The sequence below is a fragment of the Camelina sativa genome, chromosome 19 (assembly GCF_000633955.1).
Source record: "Camelina sativa cultivar DH55 chromosome 19, Cs, whole genome shotgun sequence".
NCBI lineage: Eukaryota > Viridiplantae > Streptophyta > Magnoliopsida > Brassicales > Brassicaceae > Camelina > Camelina sativa.
Window position 1 is genome coordinate 7,079,331 of NC_025703.1, and position 15,474 is coordinate 7,094,804.

At 34.3% G+C, this 15,474-nt stretch overlaps 2 protein-coding genes and 2 pseudogenes across 4 annotated transcripts in view; all 4 read left to right on the forward strand.

Moving 5' to 3' along the window:
* Positions 1,502-3,442, forward strand: LOC104765280 (annotated as a pseudogene).
* LOC104765282 (F-box/FBD/LRR-repeat protein At3g14710-like) lies at positions 6,612-9,589 on the forward strand. The gene is made up of 4 exons (XM_010488967.1): positions 6,612-6,816; positions 7,843-8,775; positions 8,870-9,010; positions 9,118-9,589. Exons 2-4 carry the CDS (start codon positions 7,858-7,860, stop codon positions 9,394-9,396), a joined length of 1,338 nt encoding a protein of 445 aa, XP_010487269.1. The 5' UTR covers positions 6,612-6,816; positions 7,843-7,857; the 3' UTR covers positions 9,397-9,589.
* On the forward strand, positions 6,827-7,725 carry LOC104765281 (annotated as a pseudogene).
* The window catches only part of LOC104765283 (mitogen-activated protein kinase 19), a 4,254-nt gene continuing 833 nt past the window's right edge, over positions 12,054-15,474 (forward strand). Inside the window, exons 1-10 of one of the 3 annotated variants that reach the window (XM_010488969.2) lie at positions 12,054-12,572; positions 12,681-13,089; positions 13,189-13,316; positions 13,413-13,472; positions 13,751-13,900; positions 13,990-14,145; positions 14,290-14,498; positions 14,609-14,710; positions 14,810-14,970; positions 15,115-15,233. In XM_010488969.2, coding sequence (XP_010487271.1) covers positions 12,546-12,572; positions 12,681-13,089; positions 13,189-13,316; positions 13,413-13,472; positions 13,751-13,900; positions 13,990-14,145; positions 14,290-14,498; positions 14,609-14,710; positions 14,810-14,970; positions 15,115-15,233 — 1,521 coding nt within the window. In that variant the 5' untranslated portion in view covers positions 12,054-12,545. Of the gene's footprint in view, positions 12,573-12,680; positions 13,090-13,188; positions 13,317-13,412; positions 13,473-13,750; positions 13,901-13,989; positions 14,146-14,289; positions 14,499-14,608; positions 14,711-14,809; positions 14,971-15,114; positions 15,396-15,474 lie in introns of all 3 variants that reach the window. The other 2 variants (XM_010488968.1, XM_010488970.2) reach the window with 2 other exon arrangements.

Genomic DNA, 15,474 nt, shown 5'->3' on the forward strand with positions numbered 1-15,474 from the left:
TAATATTTTTAAAAAATAATTAACATATATTATTTTGAGCAATGCTCATCGTTGCTACTGATGTTGATGGTCTTAGAGCATGTCCACTGATCGTTACTTTTAAAGATACTCTCAATTAAAAATTAAAAAAATAATAATAAAGCAAACTAAAAAAGTAAGAAACGTTTTTATATTAAACATTAGAAGAACCGTTTTTCTGAGGTATGACTGTTTATGATTGGTCAATTTTCTTTTTACAAATTTATTATTTAAATATATAACAATATTTTAAAAATAATTAAAATATATTATTTTGAGGAATGATTATTGTTGCTACCAATGTTGATGGTGTTAGAGCATGTCTACTGATAGTTACTTTTAAATATGCTTTCAATTTAAAATTAAAAAATAATAATAAAGCAAACTAAAAAGTAAAAAACGTTTTTCTATTAAACATTACAAGAATCATTTCTTTTTACAAATTTATTATTAAAATATATAATAATATTTTGAAAAAAAAATAATTAAAATACATTATTTTGACTTTTGAGCAACGCTCGCTACCGATGCCGATGATCTTACGTACCTCTTTCTTCTGTAGATGGTGTTGGTCAATGACAATGAAAACATTGAAGACGTTCATCTCTTACCCGCCACTGATGAGTTAGCTAGTTTTGACCACACAGAACAGATTGCTTCTTATAATTGCGCCTTCGTAGCATGTGTCGGTGAGGCACCAAATATAGCAAAAAATATCAATTAGCTAGTTATACGATATTCTCCACATAAATATCAAATATCAAATATCTTCTCCACGATATTCAACCTTTATATATATATATCTCAACAATTTTTCCAAATTCTCTACCTCTCTCTCTCTCTTCTCTGGAAGAAAAAATGGAGATATCAGTTTCTTTGGTAACAGTTTCAGTAGCTGTAGTTGTTACATCATGGTTGGTATGGAGAACTTTACAACGGGTTTGGTTTAAACCAAAGATGCTTGAGAGTTCCCTGAGAGGACAAGGTCTTTCCGGAACTCCTTACACTCCTCTCGTCGGCGATTTGAAGAGGAATAATAGCATGTTGGCCGAGGCAAGATCAAAACCCATCAAACTAACGGATGATGCAAGACCACGTATCGTGCCTTATCCCTTTCACATGCTCAAGACTCACGGTATGCTTACTGCTTGATTCTTCTTTGTTTAGAACTGTTGTAGAAAAGGTTTCAACTTTTGCATCTCTATGTGGCTGAAACAGGGAGAACTTTCTTTACATGGCTTGGACCCATACCAACCATCACTATAATGGATCCTGAGCAAATCAAAGAAGTGTTCAACAATGTTTACGATTTCCAGAAGCCGCATACGTTCCATTTGAGCAAATTATTAGTGACTGGACTCCTTAGTTATGATGGTGATAAATGGAAAAAACACAGAAGAATTATCAATCCGGCTTTCCACCTTGAGAAGATCAAGATGCAAAAAAAAGCTAAATCTTCCGTAGTCCCATGTTATATTACTTTATGTATGTATGTCCGTTTGGCTCTGACCCAGTTTGTTCCTTGTGCTTTCTATATATAGAATACGGTACCTGCATTCCACCAGAGCTGCAGCGAAACTGTTGGCGAGTGGGACAAGTTAGTGTCTAATAAAGGGTCGTCCTGTGAGGTGGATGTTTGGCCTTGGCTTGTGAGTATGACTGCAGATGTGATCTCCCGTACTTCTTTTGGCAGCAGCTACAAAGAAGGGCAGAGGATATTTGAGCTCCAAGCAGAACTAGCACAGCTCATCTTACAAGCTTTTCGGAAATATTTCATCCCTGGATACCGGTAATGAGAGAAACCTCAACTTGTATGGTTTTAATGCAAGGCCATTTTAGTCTGTTGTGTCATATTCTCTATGTCGTCTGTTGGTGTAGTTATCTCCCTACAAAAGTTAACAGAAGGATAAAAGCAGCAACTCGGGAAATCCAAGTTATACTGAGAGGGATCATTAACAAAAGGTTAAGGGCAAGAGAAGGTGGGGAAGTACCAAGTGACGATTTGTTGGGTATACTTCTTGAATCGAATTTGGGTCAAACGAAAGGAAACGGAATGAGTACTGAGGATCTGATGGAGGAGTGCAAGTTGTTCTATTTTGCCGGGCAAGAGACGACATCAGTACTTCTGGTCTGGACGATGGTTTTGTTAAGCCAACACCAAGACTGGCAGGCTCGTGCACGAGAAGAGGTGAAGCAAGTTTTTGGCGATAAAGAACCTGATGCAGAAGATCTCACCCAGCTCAAAGTTGTAAGGAAAACCAAATCATAAACCTTTTTTAAGTGACTTTTGCTGTGTTTTGATGAATGATATGCAGTGCCGACTCAACTACAAGGGCGGGTGGCCGGGTGGTGCGACCGCCTCTAATCAAAAGATCCGAAAAAAACATTTACATGTTAAAACTTAAAAGGGGTCCAAGTTTTTTTTTACATGAACAAAAGGGGTCCAAAAAATTAATTATATGTATAAAAAGGAGTCCAAATTTTTTTTGGTGAACAAAAGAGGTCAAAATATAGGTCCAAATTTTTTTTTTTGTATTAACAAAAGATGTCAAAAAAATTAATATATATATATATATATATATATATATGTATAAAAAGGGGTCCAAAATTTTTTTTGGTATGAACAAAAGAGGTCAAAATATAGGTCCAATTTTTTTTTTTGTGTATTAACAAAAGATGTCAAAAAAATTAATATATATATATATATATATTTATTTATATGTATAAAAGGGGTCAAATTTTTTTTCTGATAAATAAAAGGGGTCAAAATAAAAATTTATCTGAATATAAGGGTTCATATATAACTATCTTTTCTTTTTATCAAAATAAATAAAAATTTGTTAAAAGGATTATTTTTTAAAATTTGCCCAGTGGAACCTGTAAAATGTTTAAGTCGGGCACTGATGATATGATATGATCCATCGCAGATGACGATGATCATATACGAAGTCCTCCGGCTGTATCCTCCAGTATTCCAGATGAGTCGAGCCATTCACAAAGAGATGAAACTAGGCGACATGACATTACCAGGCGGTGTTCATGTCACTGTACCTACTCTGCTAGTCCAACGCGACACGGAGCTGTGGGGCAACGATGCAGGGGAGTTCAAGCCAGAGAGATTCAAAGACGGTCTCTCAAAGGCAACAAAAGGCCAAGTTCCCTTCTTTTCTTTTGCGTGGGGACCGAGGATATGCATAGGTCAGAACTTTGCAATGCTTGAGGCAAAGATGGCAATGGCTTTGATTCTACAGAAATTCTCGTTTGAGCTTTCTCCTTCATATCTTCACGCGCCTTACACAGTCCTCACCATTCACCCACAGTTCGGTGCTTCTCTTATCTTGCACAAGCTCTAAAATCCCACTACCCCCCTTTTGTTTCTGTCAAGTAAACTTTTTACGTAAGAAATAATTTATTTTTCTTGTTATGTGGTCCGCTTTCTATAAAATATTGTTATCTAAATATCTAATCTATAATAAATAAGGGTCAACTAAAAACTTGTGATGGAACACAAATACACAAAACTCAAATCTTTTAAAATGAGTAGCTTATTAATTAAAAAAAAAACCGAGTTTGATATTTTGGCCTGTGGGGAAGGCTCGGAGTATAAGCCACCAAAAAAAATAAAATATACATATCGACGTGAACTCAAATCTAATACTAACACTAGATTAAGACCCAAGAGCACAGATTAAAATTTTATATTTTTATATAAAATATAATTTATGGGATTGTTTTTAAAAGTTTTTTGGATAAAACATTATGCAATAAAATCATATGCTAAATATGATGGATTGAAAAAAGATACCTATTTTGTAAATTTTATATTGTTAATGATTCTAGATAAGTATATGTGCTATAACAATGGTTAAATTTTATTTTATACAAGATTTTGTATATTTTATATTTTAAAATAAAAATTTAATATGTTGTATTAGTTTATGTATGTAAAGTTATTTCAACAATTTATATTCTACATATGACTTGAATGTCATTATAAAACATAATTTTATAAATTTGGTTTTTAAAAAGCGAGTTGTTATATTATGAGTAATTTAATATATTGTTATATTTTTTTTAATATACTTGGTTTCTTGAAATTATTTCATATTATAGTGACATATTAGAGTGTTTAGAGTGTTTATAGTTTCTAACTTTTATATCAAGTTTCAATATTTTGATAATATTTCAAAATAAATTATTTAACATTTGTTATATAATATAAAATTATAAAATTCATCAAAAAAAATGAAATAGAATTTAAATATTCAAATTTTGACCCGTTACTCAGTAAATTTTTTAATTCAATAGATATTATTTTTAAAGAATAATATTACTAAAGCTTGAATATTTTATAGATTGGACAACTTATATTTGTTTTTAAAAATTCAACTTATGGTATATCCGGAAATAAAACTATTTTTAATTATAAGAAATAATATGATAATTTATTTGTTTCACAAAATATACTCATATATAAAAATGAGAGGTGGAGTATAATAATGATTAACAAATTAATATGTTAAGATATATATCAAAGAATTTTCTTTGATGAATAATTTAATAAAAGAAATTAATATGGTAAGTTAGATGATATAAAATGATTCTTTAGAATATTCTTTTTAAGATTTTTGGAAACAACGTGCTCTACTAATAAAAATCTTTCGAAAATAAATTAGGTTGCACCCCACTATTTAACTCGTAACCAATTAATCTATAACATATTTGTAACCAACTTATTAAAATTATATAGTCTACAAAACAATGTTGTGTACTTCCATTTTATTATAAAGGGGATTTAAGACCTTTACCACCTTCAGTTCTCAACCAATAACGCTGGCAAAATGATCTCTGCCTCTGATGTAAATAGATATTTCTTCTTTTTTTGCTAAGAATGTAAATATTTCACTAAAATGAATACAAGTTCAGGTTTACAATCAAAGATTATAAACCTATACAAATGGTCTCATGGCAAAAAAAAAGTAACATGAAAGCATAAATTGTAGAACACAAATTTCGGTTTATCCACTCGACCAAAACGTTGAAGCTGAAAGAGTTAGATGAAGCGACGACGATTTTGAAGTTTTTCTTGAATACTCCCTCTGTTTTTTTTTTAGTTGTCATTATAGGTTGTTTCACACAGATTAAGAAAATAGATAAATAAATTGTTATACCCTTATTTGAATATTAAAATTCTAAAGTATTTATAGTTTATTTATTTAATAAAGGGTAAATGAGATAATTTTATGCTAAAATGTATATTAAAAAACGAGAACGATAAATAAAATGAAACAAAAAATTATGCCTAAACTGACAAGTAAAAGAAAACAGAAGGAGTAGATATTTCTGTTTAATAACTATATAGTTATCTGCCCTGTTGTGTTTTAAATGGCGAGGTGGGACTACAAAGGTGTGGCTCTCGCCTTGAGCTTAGGCGCCAATCGCTCCTCGCCTTTGCTGCATGAGGCGAGTCTACACAAAAAAACGTACAGGTTAATCACTGATCCCTTAGCTATATTAACACAATTTGTGAGTCTAAAATATAGATCATTTGAAACATATAGAAAGAGACGACCCAATAATAGTAAAACTCAGAATTGAAAACAAAATTAAGGAAAAAAAGCCAATCCAACAAAGTTTTAAACTGAGAACTGAAAACAAAACAAAGAAACAACTAATCCAAACAACTTAAAACTTTAAAAATCTATCTCATGATTCTCCTCATCATCCTACTCAATATAGTAGTTTATATGCACAATTTCTAATAGGGTTTTTAATTTTTAGCAATCAAATCAACATATACATATATTTCGGAACAGTATAAGGCAAATAAATATCAACACAGTTGTTACCTTTTATTTCAATAGGCACCGAAGCTCCGAAGCTAGATTCTTTTGATTCTTTTTAATAGGTCCACACTCACGTTATGTATGTTTCCTGATAATTTATCACAGATTTTGATTCTTTTTGCGTTTACAACTGTAGCAGAACATGTGACGCAACTTATCCAAAAAAAAGGCCAATTTTCTAGAACTGATTTTTATGTTTTGTTGTGTGCATATGAGTGGAACAACATGAAGGACTTTCTTCACAAGCATGCATGGCTTGGTCCAGTTATACCAATCATCACGGTAGATCAAACAAGATTTCAACAGAGTTTATGAATTTCCAGAAGCCGCGCGCATACACTCCCATTGGCTAGCGCTGATGTGATCTCTCTAGCTCGTACTGCTTTTGGTAGCAGTTATAAACAAGGCCATAGGATATTTCAGCTTCAAGAGGATTCTTTCACTGTACGTGTAATTAGTAAGTAGTACTTCCAAATTAATTGATTTTCTTTTTTCCCCGATTTTCTTCTGCTTTATTTTTGGAACAAAAAAAAAATTGGAAAGAGTGTTAATTATGACATTTTCTTCTTTATATTGATAATTTAGTTTTCTATTTTTACTTGGTTAATTTTGTTTTTATTTTATTTTATGACTACTTTAATTGATTTTATTATTGTCTTAAAAATAAATAATACTATTTGATTGATATATCGAATAATATAATGGACCTTGACGTGGAATTCAGTTTTCATATATAGTAGTATCCGCTCGAGAAAAAATCTTCAAGTCAGCCCACCGAAACTGCCTTTGTCAATTTGGGCTTCTTGGTCAATCCTTAGCTAGTTAGTTAGGGATCAACCTCGTTTGCTGTTCCGAAATCGATCGGTGAATTTCATGTGATTTGAAGTTGGAATCTGGAGATTGTCTTCTTTGTGATCGTCCATTCTCAATACAGACCTACTAACCATAAAAGGTATTCATTCAAGTTATTTTTTTTCCTCTTCTTTGTTAGGATTCCAAATTAGGCAGGAATTAAATAGGTCAAATAATAAACCCTAGATCTCTAATTGTATATAAGCTTTTGAATTTTCTCGGTATCGTTATACGTTTCTGTCTCATCATCGCGGGGTTTTGATAAGGATGTCTCAGTTCAACATAGCTACGAAGAAGGTTTCAATGAAGAAGAATAAGAAACTGGTTATAAATATTGCTCTAGATAAAGATGATCATGGTCAAGGTGGTCTCGGTTCGTTAAGAGAGGAGACAGAGAGGTCTGATTCATCAGAGAGACTAATAAGTGATCATCATGTGGTTTGTTCCAAAGCTGATGACCATAATAATAACCTTGGTTGTTCAAGAGAGGAGAAAGATAGGTTTGAAAGGGTTTGTTCCAAAGCTGATGAAGAGATTGATGATCATCATCATGATTCTAGTACTTTAAGAGATGGGATAATGCGTGAGGTTGATGTCGGAACTGGATTATCTGGCCGGGTCTTAGAGAGCAAGGTACTTTCAAAGGAGGGGAAAGCAAGCTTGTTGTAGGTGTTAAGGACAAGCATGATGGTGATCAAGGTGACAGATTCAGAGATGGATTTAAGGATATACAGATTCACAGGGTTGACAAGTGGGGAAGGACATTGAATCAGAAAGAAGCTTATAGAGCACTCTGTCATGGATTCCATGGGAAGCAACCTGGGAAGAGGAAGCAAGAGAAACGGGAGAAGAAGCATGAAGATAAGTCTAAACAAATGGAATCTTCAGAGAGAGCTGTGGAGAGAATGAGAGAAGTTCATGCCGTCTTGAAGAGTCCTTACATTGTTCTCTAGTCATGATAAAAACTTCTCTTTACATAGGCTTTTACAACGATGATCTCATTGGCATTTTTATAATTAAAAACTTCATAGATTTGGTATTTTACTTAATATTTTCAAGATGTTTTTACATCAATAATAATACATTGTTTTTTTTTTCACCTATAATTCCATTGCTTGATGATCAGGGAAAACGAATTTCAATGCATCCCGAGACAAAACAAGCGTGTTTAGTGACGGTTCCATCTTCCAAGAAGGCTCGCCTATGCAGTGATCAGAACTTTGAAGATAAATTCAGCAGCTTGCATGAGAGTATTGTTAGCAGAATTCTAAGCCATCTTCTAACTGTTGAAGCTGTTAGTACTTCTGTGTTGTCAAAGTCATGGAGGAACATGTGGACAAGCATCACAGAGTTACAGTTTGATGATAAAATTCACAGGGATCCGAGTGATTCTCGATTTACTGACTTTGTTGATCGTGTGATTGGAAACATCGGAAGTCATCCTATTAACAGTTTCCATCTACGTTCTGTTAATTCTTACGATGAGGCTCTTCTCATCTCGTGGTTGTCTGAGGTTCTAAAGCGCAACCTTCAGAGACTTGTTATCACTTGCCACGAACTTGACAGCGTAAACTTTTCACCACTCTTTCCTAGTTTTGGTTCTCTTGTAGAGTTAAGGCTTCGTACAAAGAGCATTCTTGACATTTCGGCTCCAGCTCTTCTCCCTAAACTTAAGTTCCTTAGTCTCGAGGATGCTAGAATCTTCAACTTGTCTTCCGTCTCAACGAACCTCGTTCTGAACTTCCCTGTCTTGGAAACTTTTGAAGCCTCTTATAGCCGCTGCTTTAGAACTGATACTGTGATCCTAGATTCTCCATTGCTCAGGATCTTTGAGATGTTCAAGTGTACCTCTGTACACGTACCAAATGCTTCTCAAGTGTGTAAGATCAGGGTGTTAGCTTCAAACCTTGAGAAAATCACATTCTCCGGGAACGATTCCCGAAAGATTCGTCTTTCTTTTCCACCGTCTTTACCTGAAGCTTATCTTGCCCTCAGCAGATCACATTGGTCCAAGAAGTTTCTAAGTAGCTTCACGTGTGTGAGGAGTTTGGGGATCGAGGTTAGTTACATTACATCTTCCTCTTAACTTAATTTTCAAAGCTTTTCATGGCTCAGTTCACTCACACAACTCTTTGTCTCGGCGTCCTTCTTAGCTTAGCAAGGATTTTCATGTGATCAAAGTACCCAAATTCAGACAGTTGGTTTACCTGCATTTGATATACGACATGACACGATATTTTATATTAACACAGTTCCTCGAAGCCGCACCAATACTCGAAATGCTCAGCATCCGCGTAAGTCATATACATGTCCTACTAATAATATCTAATGTTGTGAGTTGTGACACCAATATCTTTTCTATTGTTCTGAACTTGCCTTTCCGGTGAAACTAACCCTGCAGGACCTGACATCTCCCCGTTCATCCCCTACTGAAAAGTTCTTGAAGGAACTACGTTCAGAAGAATCTCCGGACTGCATTCGAACAATGCTCAAGGTCCTGCAAATCAGGAATTTTAAGCCAAACAGGCTGCAGACATCAGTGTTGAGGTGCGTGATGGAGAACGCTGGGATTCTTGGATCAGTCATCCTTTCCTCGCCCAATCCGATCACAGAAGAAGCTAAAGCACAGATCTTGTCTTATCCTAAAGCCTCACCTCATGCCTCTGTCTTCTTCGAATGACCAAAATTTAACCTTTTGGAATTCGCAGTTCCTTGTGGGTTACGGCAAAGTTATGTGATCTTTATTTCGATTCTCACTTAAACTTTAGAAATTATGTTCTCTGTGGATTCTCTGATTGAAAGAAAAGAATATGTCTTTTGGACAAGGTTTAAAGACAGAAACAAGTGTTGATGTGCCCTTAACCACATGCCACTCTCAGTGGACCACTCTTCTTTGAACTAAAATTATGATTTATTTAGTATGATGCAGCATCCAATATTTGTCTTCTTTTATCACAACTCTTTTGCATAGTAATATAAATATAAATATTAGACAAAATCTCATAAATTGTTTATTATTAAGTTTATGGTCCTCTGTTTTTCTAGTCTAAAAGATTGAAAAAGTTGTTTTGGAGTTATGTGTAAAAGATACTTTTATTTTATGTGATGTTAATATAGGTGGTGGTGACACAAACTTATTAGCATCATAATAATTTTGATGGTGATGTGTTTTTAATATTGAACTATAAATTAGGTTCGTTGATTTTAGAAGGCCACCAAACAAGAAAACAAAACAAAAATCTGCTTGGCGGAGATATTTCGGTTCTTATAATTACACACCACTTTGGAGTAAAGCCAAATGGCCCAAATCTAACAAAAGTTATGTTTTATGTGGTCGATTCGATTTGTGTCAACTGTGCTATTTTGAGCCGTAACTATAGTAGATAGAAAAACAAAACAAATACGGTAATTGATGATCATTCTAAACCTAGATGAACTTCTGTCCTAAACGTTGGTTTAATTAATTTGCTGTTAGTATGTTAATATGTTATGATCAGTTAAATTTCTGGTTAACTGATAACCTTTCATTGGTTTCTCAGTTAAATGCCAGAGCAAAATAGTATAAACTAACTTTTCAATCATTGAAAAAGTTAATTTCGGATCAAAGGCCAGGAAACCGGATTCGTATATTTTTATGTTCGAAGAACTAAAACTTAAAATGATGACCACATGTCGTAGTTTCAACGGTGGCATATTATTTTAAGCAACTCCCAAATGTGTGGGGAACATTTTGTGATACCCTAACCCGAGTTTTATACACCAATTTAGACTAAATCAGACCCATTTGTGTCACGTTTCCAATGTAGTATGGAAATAGATTGATTTATAGCTTAATAAAAAGTTTATTATATATGAAGAGAAGTAGAGAACTTGTCGATATTATTATTAAAAAAGGGTCACCGGAACGAAGAAAGCGTGATGGAAAACGAAAGATCAACTTTTGTTTAAATGTTAAAATATCATTACTTAGTTGACACCTTGCCCTACATTTATAATAAGATATGTTATTTTCTGTGGTTTAAGATTCGAGATCATCTATTATATAATATGCAAATACTATGTCTTTTTCATGCTTTTTTTAGCTAATGGACCGACTTTACCTCTCACCCATATGTTATATAAAAAAATCTAAAATTGTAACAATTTACATTAAAATCGAAGTCTTTAATATTGAACTTAGGATAAACCATAAATTTTACATAATTAACTCAACAAAGTATATAAACCATATAAACTAATTAGACTTTGAATGGGCATGCATGATACAACGTTTGAGTCCGATCTTAATTTATAACTTTTGTCTCTTCGAGTATTATTTTAAAAGTTTCATCAAATAAATTAGTATTAATTGACCTTGATACTACCAACTATTATAATGTTGTTGTTGTTACTTTTTTTTTTTATCTTCATCAAAGCGTACCAAATGAGACTTGCAATCTTTTTTATTGTCTTTGATCTTAACGTTGTAGCGGCAACAACAACAGCAAGGGTCGCTTGCTAGAAAGTCAATATCCTAATTTAATTTTAATTTTTTAGACACTTAAGTCTTCCCCAATTTATTCAAAATGTAATCGTAATTACTATAATATACTTTATTAAATAAAAACAACTTTAAGAAAACTCAAAAAGTGTTCTTTAGTATTAAATTCCGCCATCTGTAATATACATGTGAAAACGTTATCTTAAACTATGATTAGGTGAGTTTTAATAACGGCTACATAATAGTAAACTTATCCTAATTCATTATTATGTTCTAATCTTATTAGTACTAATATATAGATATACATTCTTAAATGAGCAATATTAATTGACTGAAACAATCAATGACAGAGAGATCAACCAAAACAACTCTTGTTTTGGTAAGATTAGCTGTGAAAAAAAAAAATAATAATAAACTTTCAATTTAACCACAAAGATTTTTAAAAAAAAAAGAAAAAAAAAAAAAGAGTAGGTGAAGTTTGCTAGTATTTTGCAACATAGAAAATATAGTAAAATAGTATAAAAAAAAAGGGTCGGGTTCATCATCGGGTAGTTGCCTCACAACGGGTCAATTTGAAAAAGATCACACCACCGACAGTAGACCTAACCAAACTACTAGACCTCAGAGTTTGTAGTAAATTACGATTAATGCCATTCGGTTCCCTCGTGACCTGTCCCCCCCCCGTACCCAATTAGTACCACGAAAATTACTAATTTTAGAAATATATATATATATATATATATATGTATACTATATTTTTTTAATTATTTATTTGGAGAGGAAACAAAAAAAAATTAATAAAAATAAATCACATCTTTGGGTTTTGTATATATATATAAACAAACCATTTCTCATCTTATTAGAGATTTTTGTTGTTGTTGTTGTCTATCAATCTTTTCTCTTCGATCGCTGGATCTTGAAGATCTCTAGATTTTTCTCATCTCTCTCTTTCGCTTTTTGAGTCCGTCTGGGTTTTTTTGGGGAGTTCTTGTGAGAGAATCTAGGGGTTTTTCTCTAGATAACCAAAAAAAAAAAAAAAACTAAAATCTCGATCGGGTTTTGGTTTCTGGGATTTTGTGTTAATCGAAGAATCGCCATTTTCTTTGATTTTACTCATATTTTTTTTTGTTTATTGTTAAATTTGTGATCTTTACCGAGAGATCACTGGAAGGGGTGTTTTAAATTTTGATTTTTTTGAGGGTGATTTTTTTGGTTGTTGAGCGGTATTGGGTTCCTTCTGTTGTTGAAAGATTTGTTCATCTTTCTATCTATCTATACTTTGTATTGTTTGGTTTGGTTGCTGAGAAAACTACAAAAAAAAAAAAAAAAATTCAATCTTTCTGAAGAGGATGATGCAACAAGGTCAGGAGAAGAAGGTTCGTTTCTTATATAGCTTTCTTTGTTGAATCTGAGTACCCTTTTTAGTGAATGTGATTCATCAGAGATCTTACGATTCTTTTTTTTTTTGGGACTAATTTGTACAGAACATGAAGGAGGTGGAGTTTTTCACAGAGTATGGTGATGCTAACCGTTATAGGATTCTTGAAGTTATTGGGAAAGGAAGCTATGGAGTTGTTTGTGCTGCTATTGATACTCACACTGGAGAGAAAGTGGCTATTAAGAAGATTAATGATGTCTTTGAACATGTCTCTGATGCTCTCCGTATCCTCCGTGAGGTTAAGCTTCTCCGGCTCTTGAGGCACCCTGATATCGTTGAAATCAAAAGCATTATGTTGCCGCCTTCTAAAAGAGAGTTCAAAGATATATATGTTGTGTTTGAGCTTATGGAATCTGATCTTCACCAAGTCATCAAAGCTAATGATGATTTGACTCGTGAGCACCATCAGTTTTTCCTTTATCAGATGCTTCGTGCTTTGAAGTATATGCATACAGGTGAGAAAATATTTCTTTTTCTTTTTCTTTTTTCCCTCACTCAGATTTTGCGGTGATTGGTAAACTCTGTCGTTAACTGGATTTTGTCTGGATGCACAGCTAATGTTTACCATCGTGATCTTAAACCGAAGAACATATTGGCCAATGCAAACTGCAAGTTGAAAGTCTGTGACTTTGGACTAGCAAGAGTGGCGTTTAATGATACACCTACTACAGTCTTTTGGACGGTATGCACCCTTATCTTACACATTTTGTTGTCAACTGTTTATTCAGTTCTGGTATTCTCTCTCCAGTGTTTTTGAATTTTCTTCTCTTTGTTCCAGGATTATGTTGCCACAAGATGGTACAGGGCACCTGAGCTCTGTGGATCATTCTGTTCTAAGGTAGTTGTTATTCTTCTCTATTTCTCTGTGATTGTTAAGTTATAGGTTTGGTGTAGAAATCTGTGTGGTAGAGAGTGTTACTATGTTAGATATATGTCTAGTACTCTACAAGTTAGACTTGTGCCCTATTGGATAGAATGAACCCGCCGCGTATGGACATAATTTTTGCTCAGGGAGGATTTGAACTCTCCAGGAAATGGGAAAACATCAGGCAGCCTAGGCACTTGTTTCAGAATTGTTCACTCAATATTCTGATATGCAGTTTTTATCTTTGGCAGTACACTCCAGCAATTGATATTTGGAGCATTGGCTGCATCTTTGCTGAGGTTTTAACAGGGAAACCTTTGTTTCCTGGAAAAAGTGTCGTCCATCAGTTAGACTTAATTACCGATCTTCTTGGCACACCAAAATCAGAGACCATTGCTGGAGTATGTTCCTTCTGCTTCCACATTACCAAATTCTTTTTACTTTTGCGGGGAGGAGACATGCATAACTAATAATATTGTCTCTGATGCAGGTTCGAAATGAAAAGGCTAGAAAATATTTGAACGAAATGAGGAAGAAAATTCTTGTCCCCTTTTCGCAAAAATTTCCTAACGCAGATCCTTTAGCATTGCGCCTTTTGCAAAGACTATTGGCTTTTGATCCAAAGGATAGACCGACTGCGGCAGAGGTGCGTGTTCTGTCATTTCTCTTGTTAATAGATTTTTTCATCCCTTTATATTAGAACAACTGACTTTCTTTTAGTGCAGTAAGCTGTTGTTCATATTTCAGCTCCTTAAACTGGTGGTGTTAACACTGTGATGTTCTTTGACAGGCGCTGGCTGATCCTTACTTTAAGTGTCTTGCTAAGGTTGAAAGAGAACCTTCTTGTCAGCCGATCTCGAAGATGGAATTTGAGTTTGAAAGACGAAGGTTGACAAAGGATGACATCAGAGAACTAATATACAGGGAGATACTAGAATACCATCCGCAGCTGCTCAAGGATTATATGAACTCTGAAAGCTCAAGTTTTCTATATCCTAGGTTGTTACTTCTTCCTCTTTTAAACATATTCATGTCTTTCTTTCGTAGCAAAACAACACTACACTCTGTCGTTATTCATTTTCGCTGATTGATTGTATTTTCAATTGCAGTGCCATCGGTCACTTGAGGAAACAATTTGCGTACCTAGAGGAAAATAGTGGCAAAAGTGGGCCAGTCATACCTCCAGAGAGGAAGCATACTTCACTTCCACGGTATGTTTTCTCATCCATTCATAACAATTTTACAGAATATATGTCTCTGTTGATTCTGTATGGCAGTTGTGATTAATATTTACCTCTTCATCTTCGTAGATCTTCAGTTCACTCCAGTGCAGTAAACTCCAACGCTCAACCCAGTTTGAATGCATCAGACACTCGACGCGTTCCTTTCGAGCCTCCAAGAAATGGAATAGTTCCATCAACTTCAGCATATTCAACTAAACCTTTAGGGCCTCCACCAAGAGTACCATCAGGTAATTACCCAAGTTATAATTTCTGAAAGTATTCGACTTTTTCTCTGGGGCAGAAAAATTGTAGCAACCTTCCACCTTAGTTAATATCACAAATTGATGCACAGTATTGTTCTCAAAGTCAAGCGCCTTCTATATGTCTAACAGGTAGACCAGGCCGTGTTGTGGAATCATCTGTAACTTATGAAAATGACAGAAACCTCAAAGAGTCGTCCTATGATGCAAGGACATCATATTACAGAAGCACGGTACTCCCTCCACAGACGGTATCTCCTAACTATTTCTTCCATCCTAACTCCATGAACCAAGAGAAGCACGGTGGTACAGCTGCTGCTTCTCAACCAAAACCGCAGTTTGTCCCCTCCCAATGCAACTCCGTGAAGCCAGCTGAGCTGAACCCAAACCCTTATGTCCAATCACAGCACAAGGTGGGTATTGATGCTAAGCTGTTGCAGGCACAATCCCAATTCGGTCCTGCTGGAGCTGCCGCGGTTGCAGTAGCAGCAC

Excerpts from the sequence above, each read along its gene's own strand:
- LOC104765282 (XM_010488967.1), top strand. The coding sequence starts at position 7,858 with ATGCATCCCGAGACAAAACAAGCGTGTTTAGTGACGGTTCCATCTTCC. Across the intron at positions 8,776-8,869 it reads TGAGGAGTTTGGGGATCGAG|CTTAGCAAGGATTTTCATGT; the intron begins GTTAGTTACATT and ends CGTCCTTCTTAG. Across the intron at positions 9,011-9,117 it reads TCGAAATGCTCAGCATCCGC|GACCTGACATCTCCCCGTTC; the intron begins GTAAGTCATATA and ends CTAACCCTGCAG.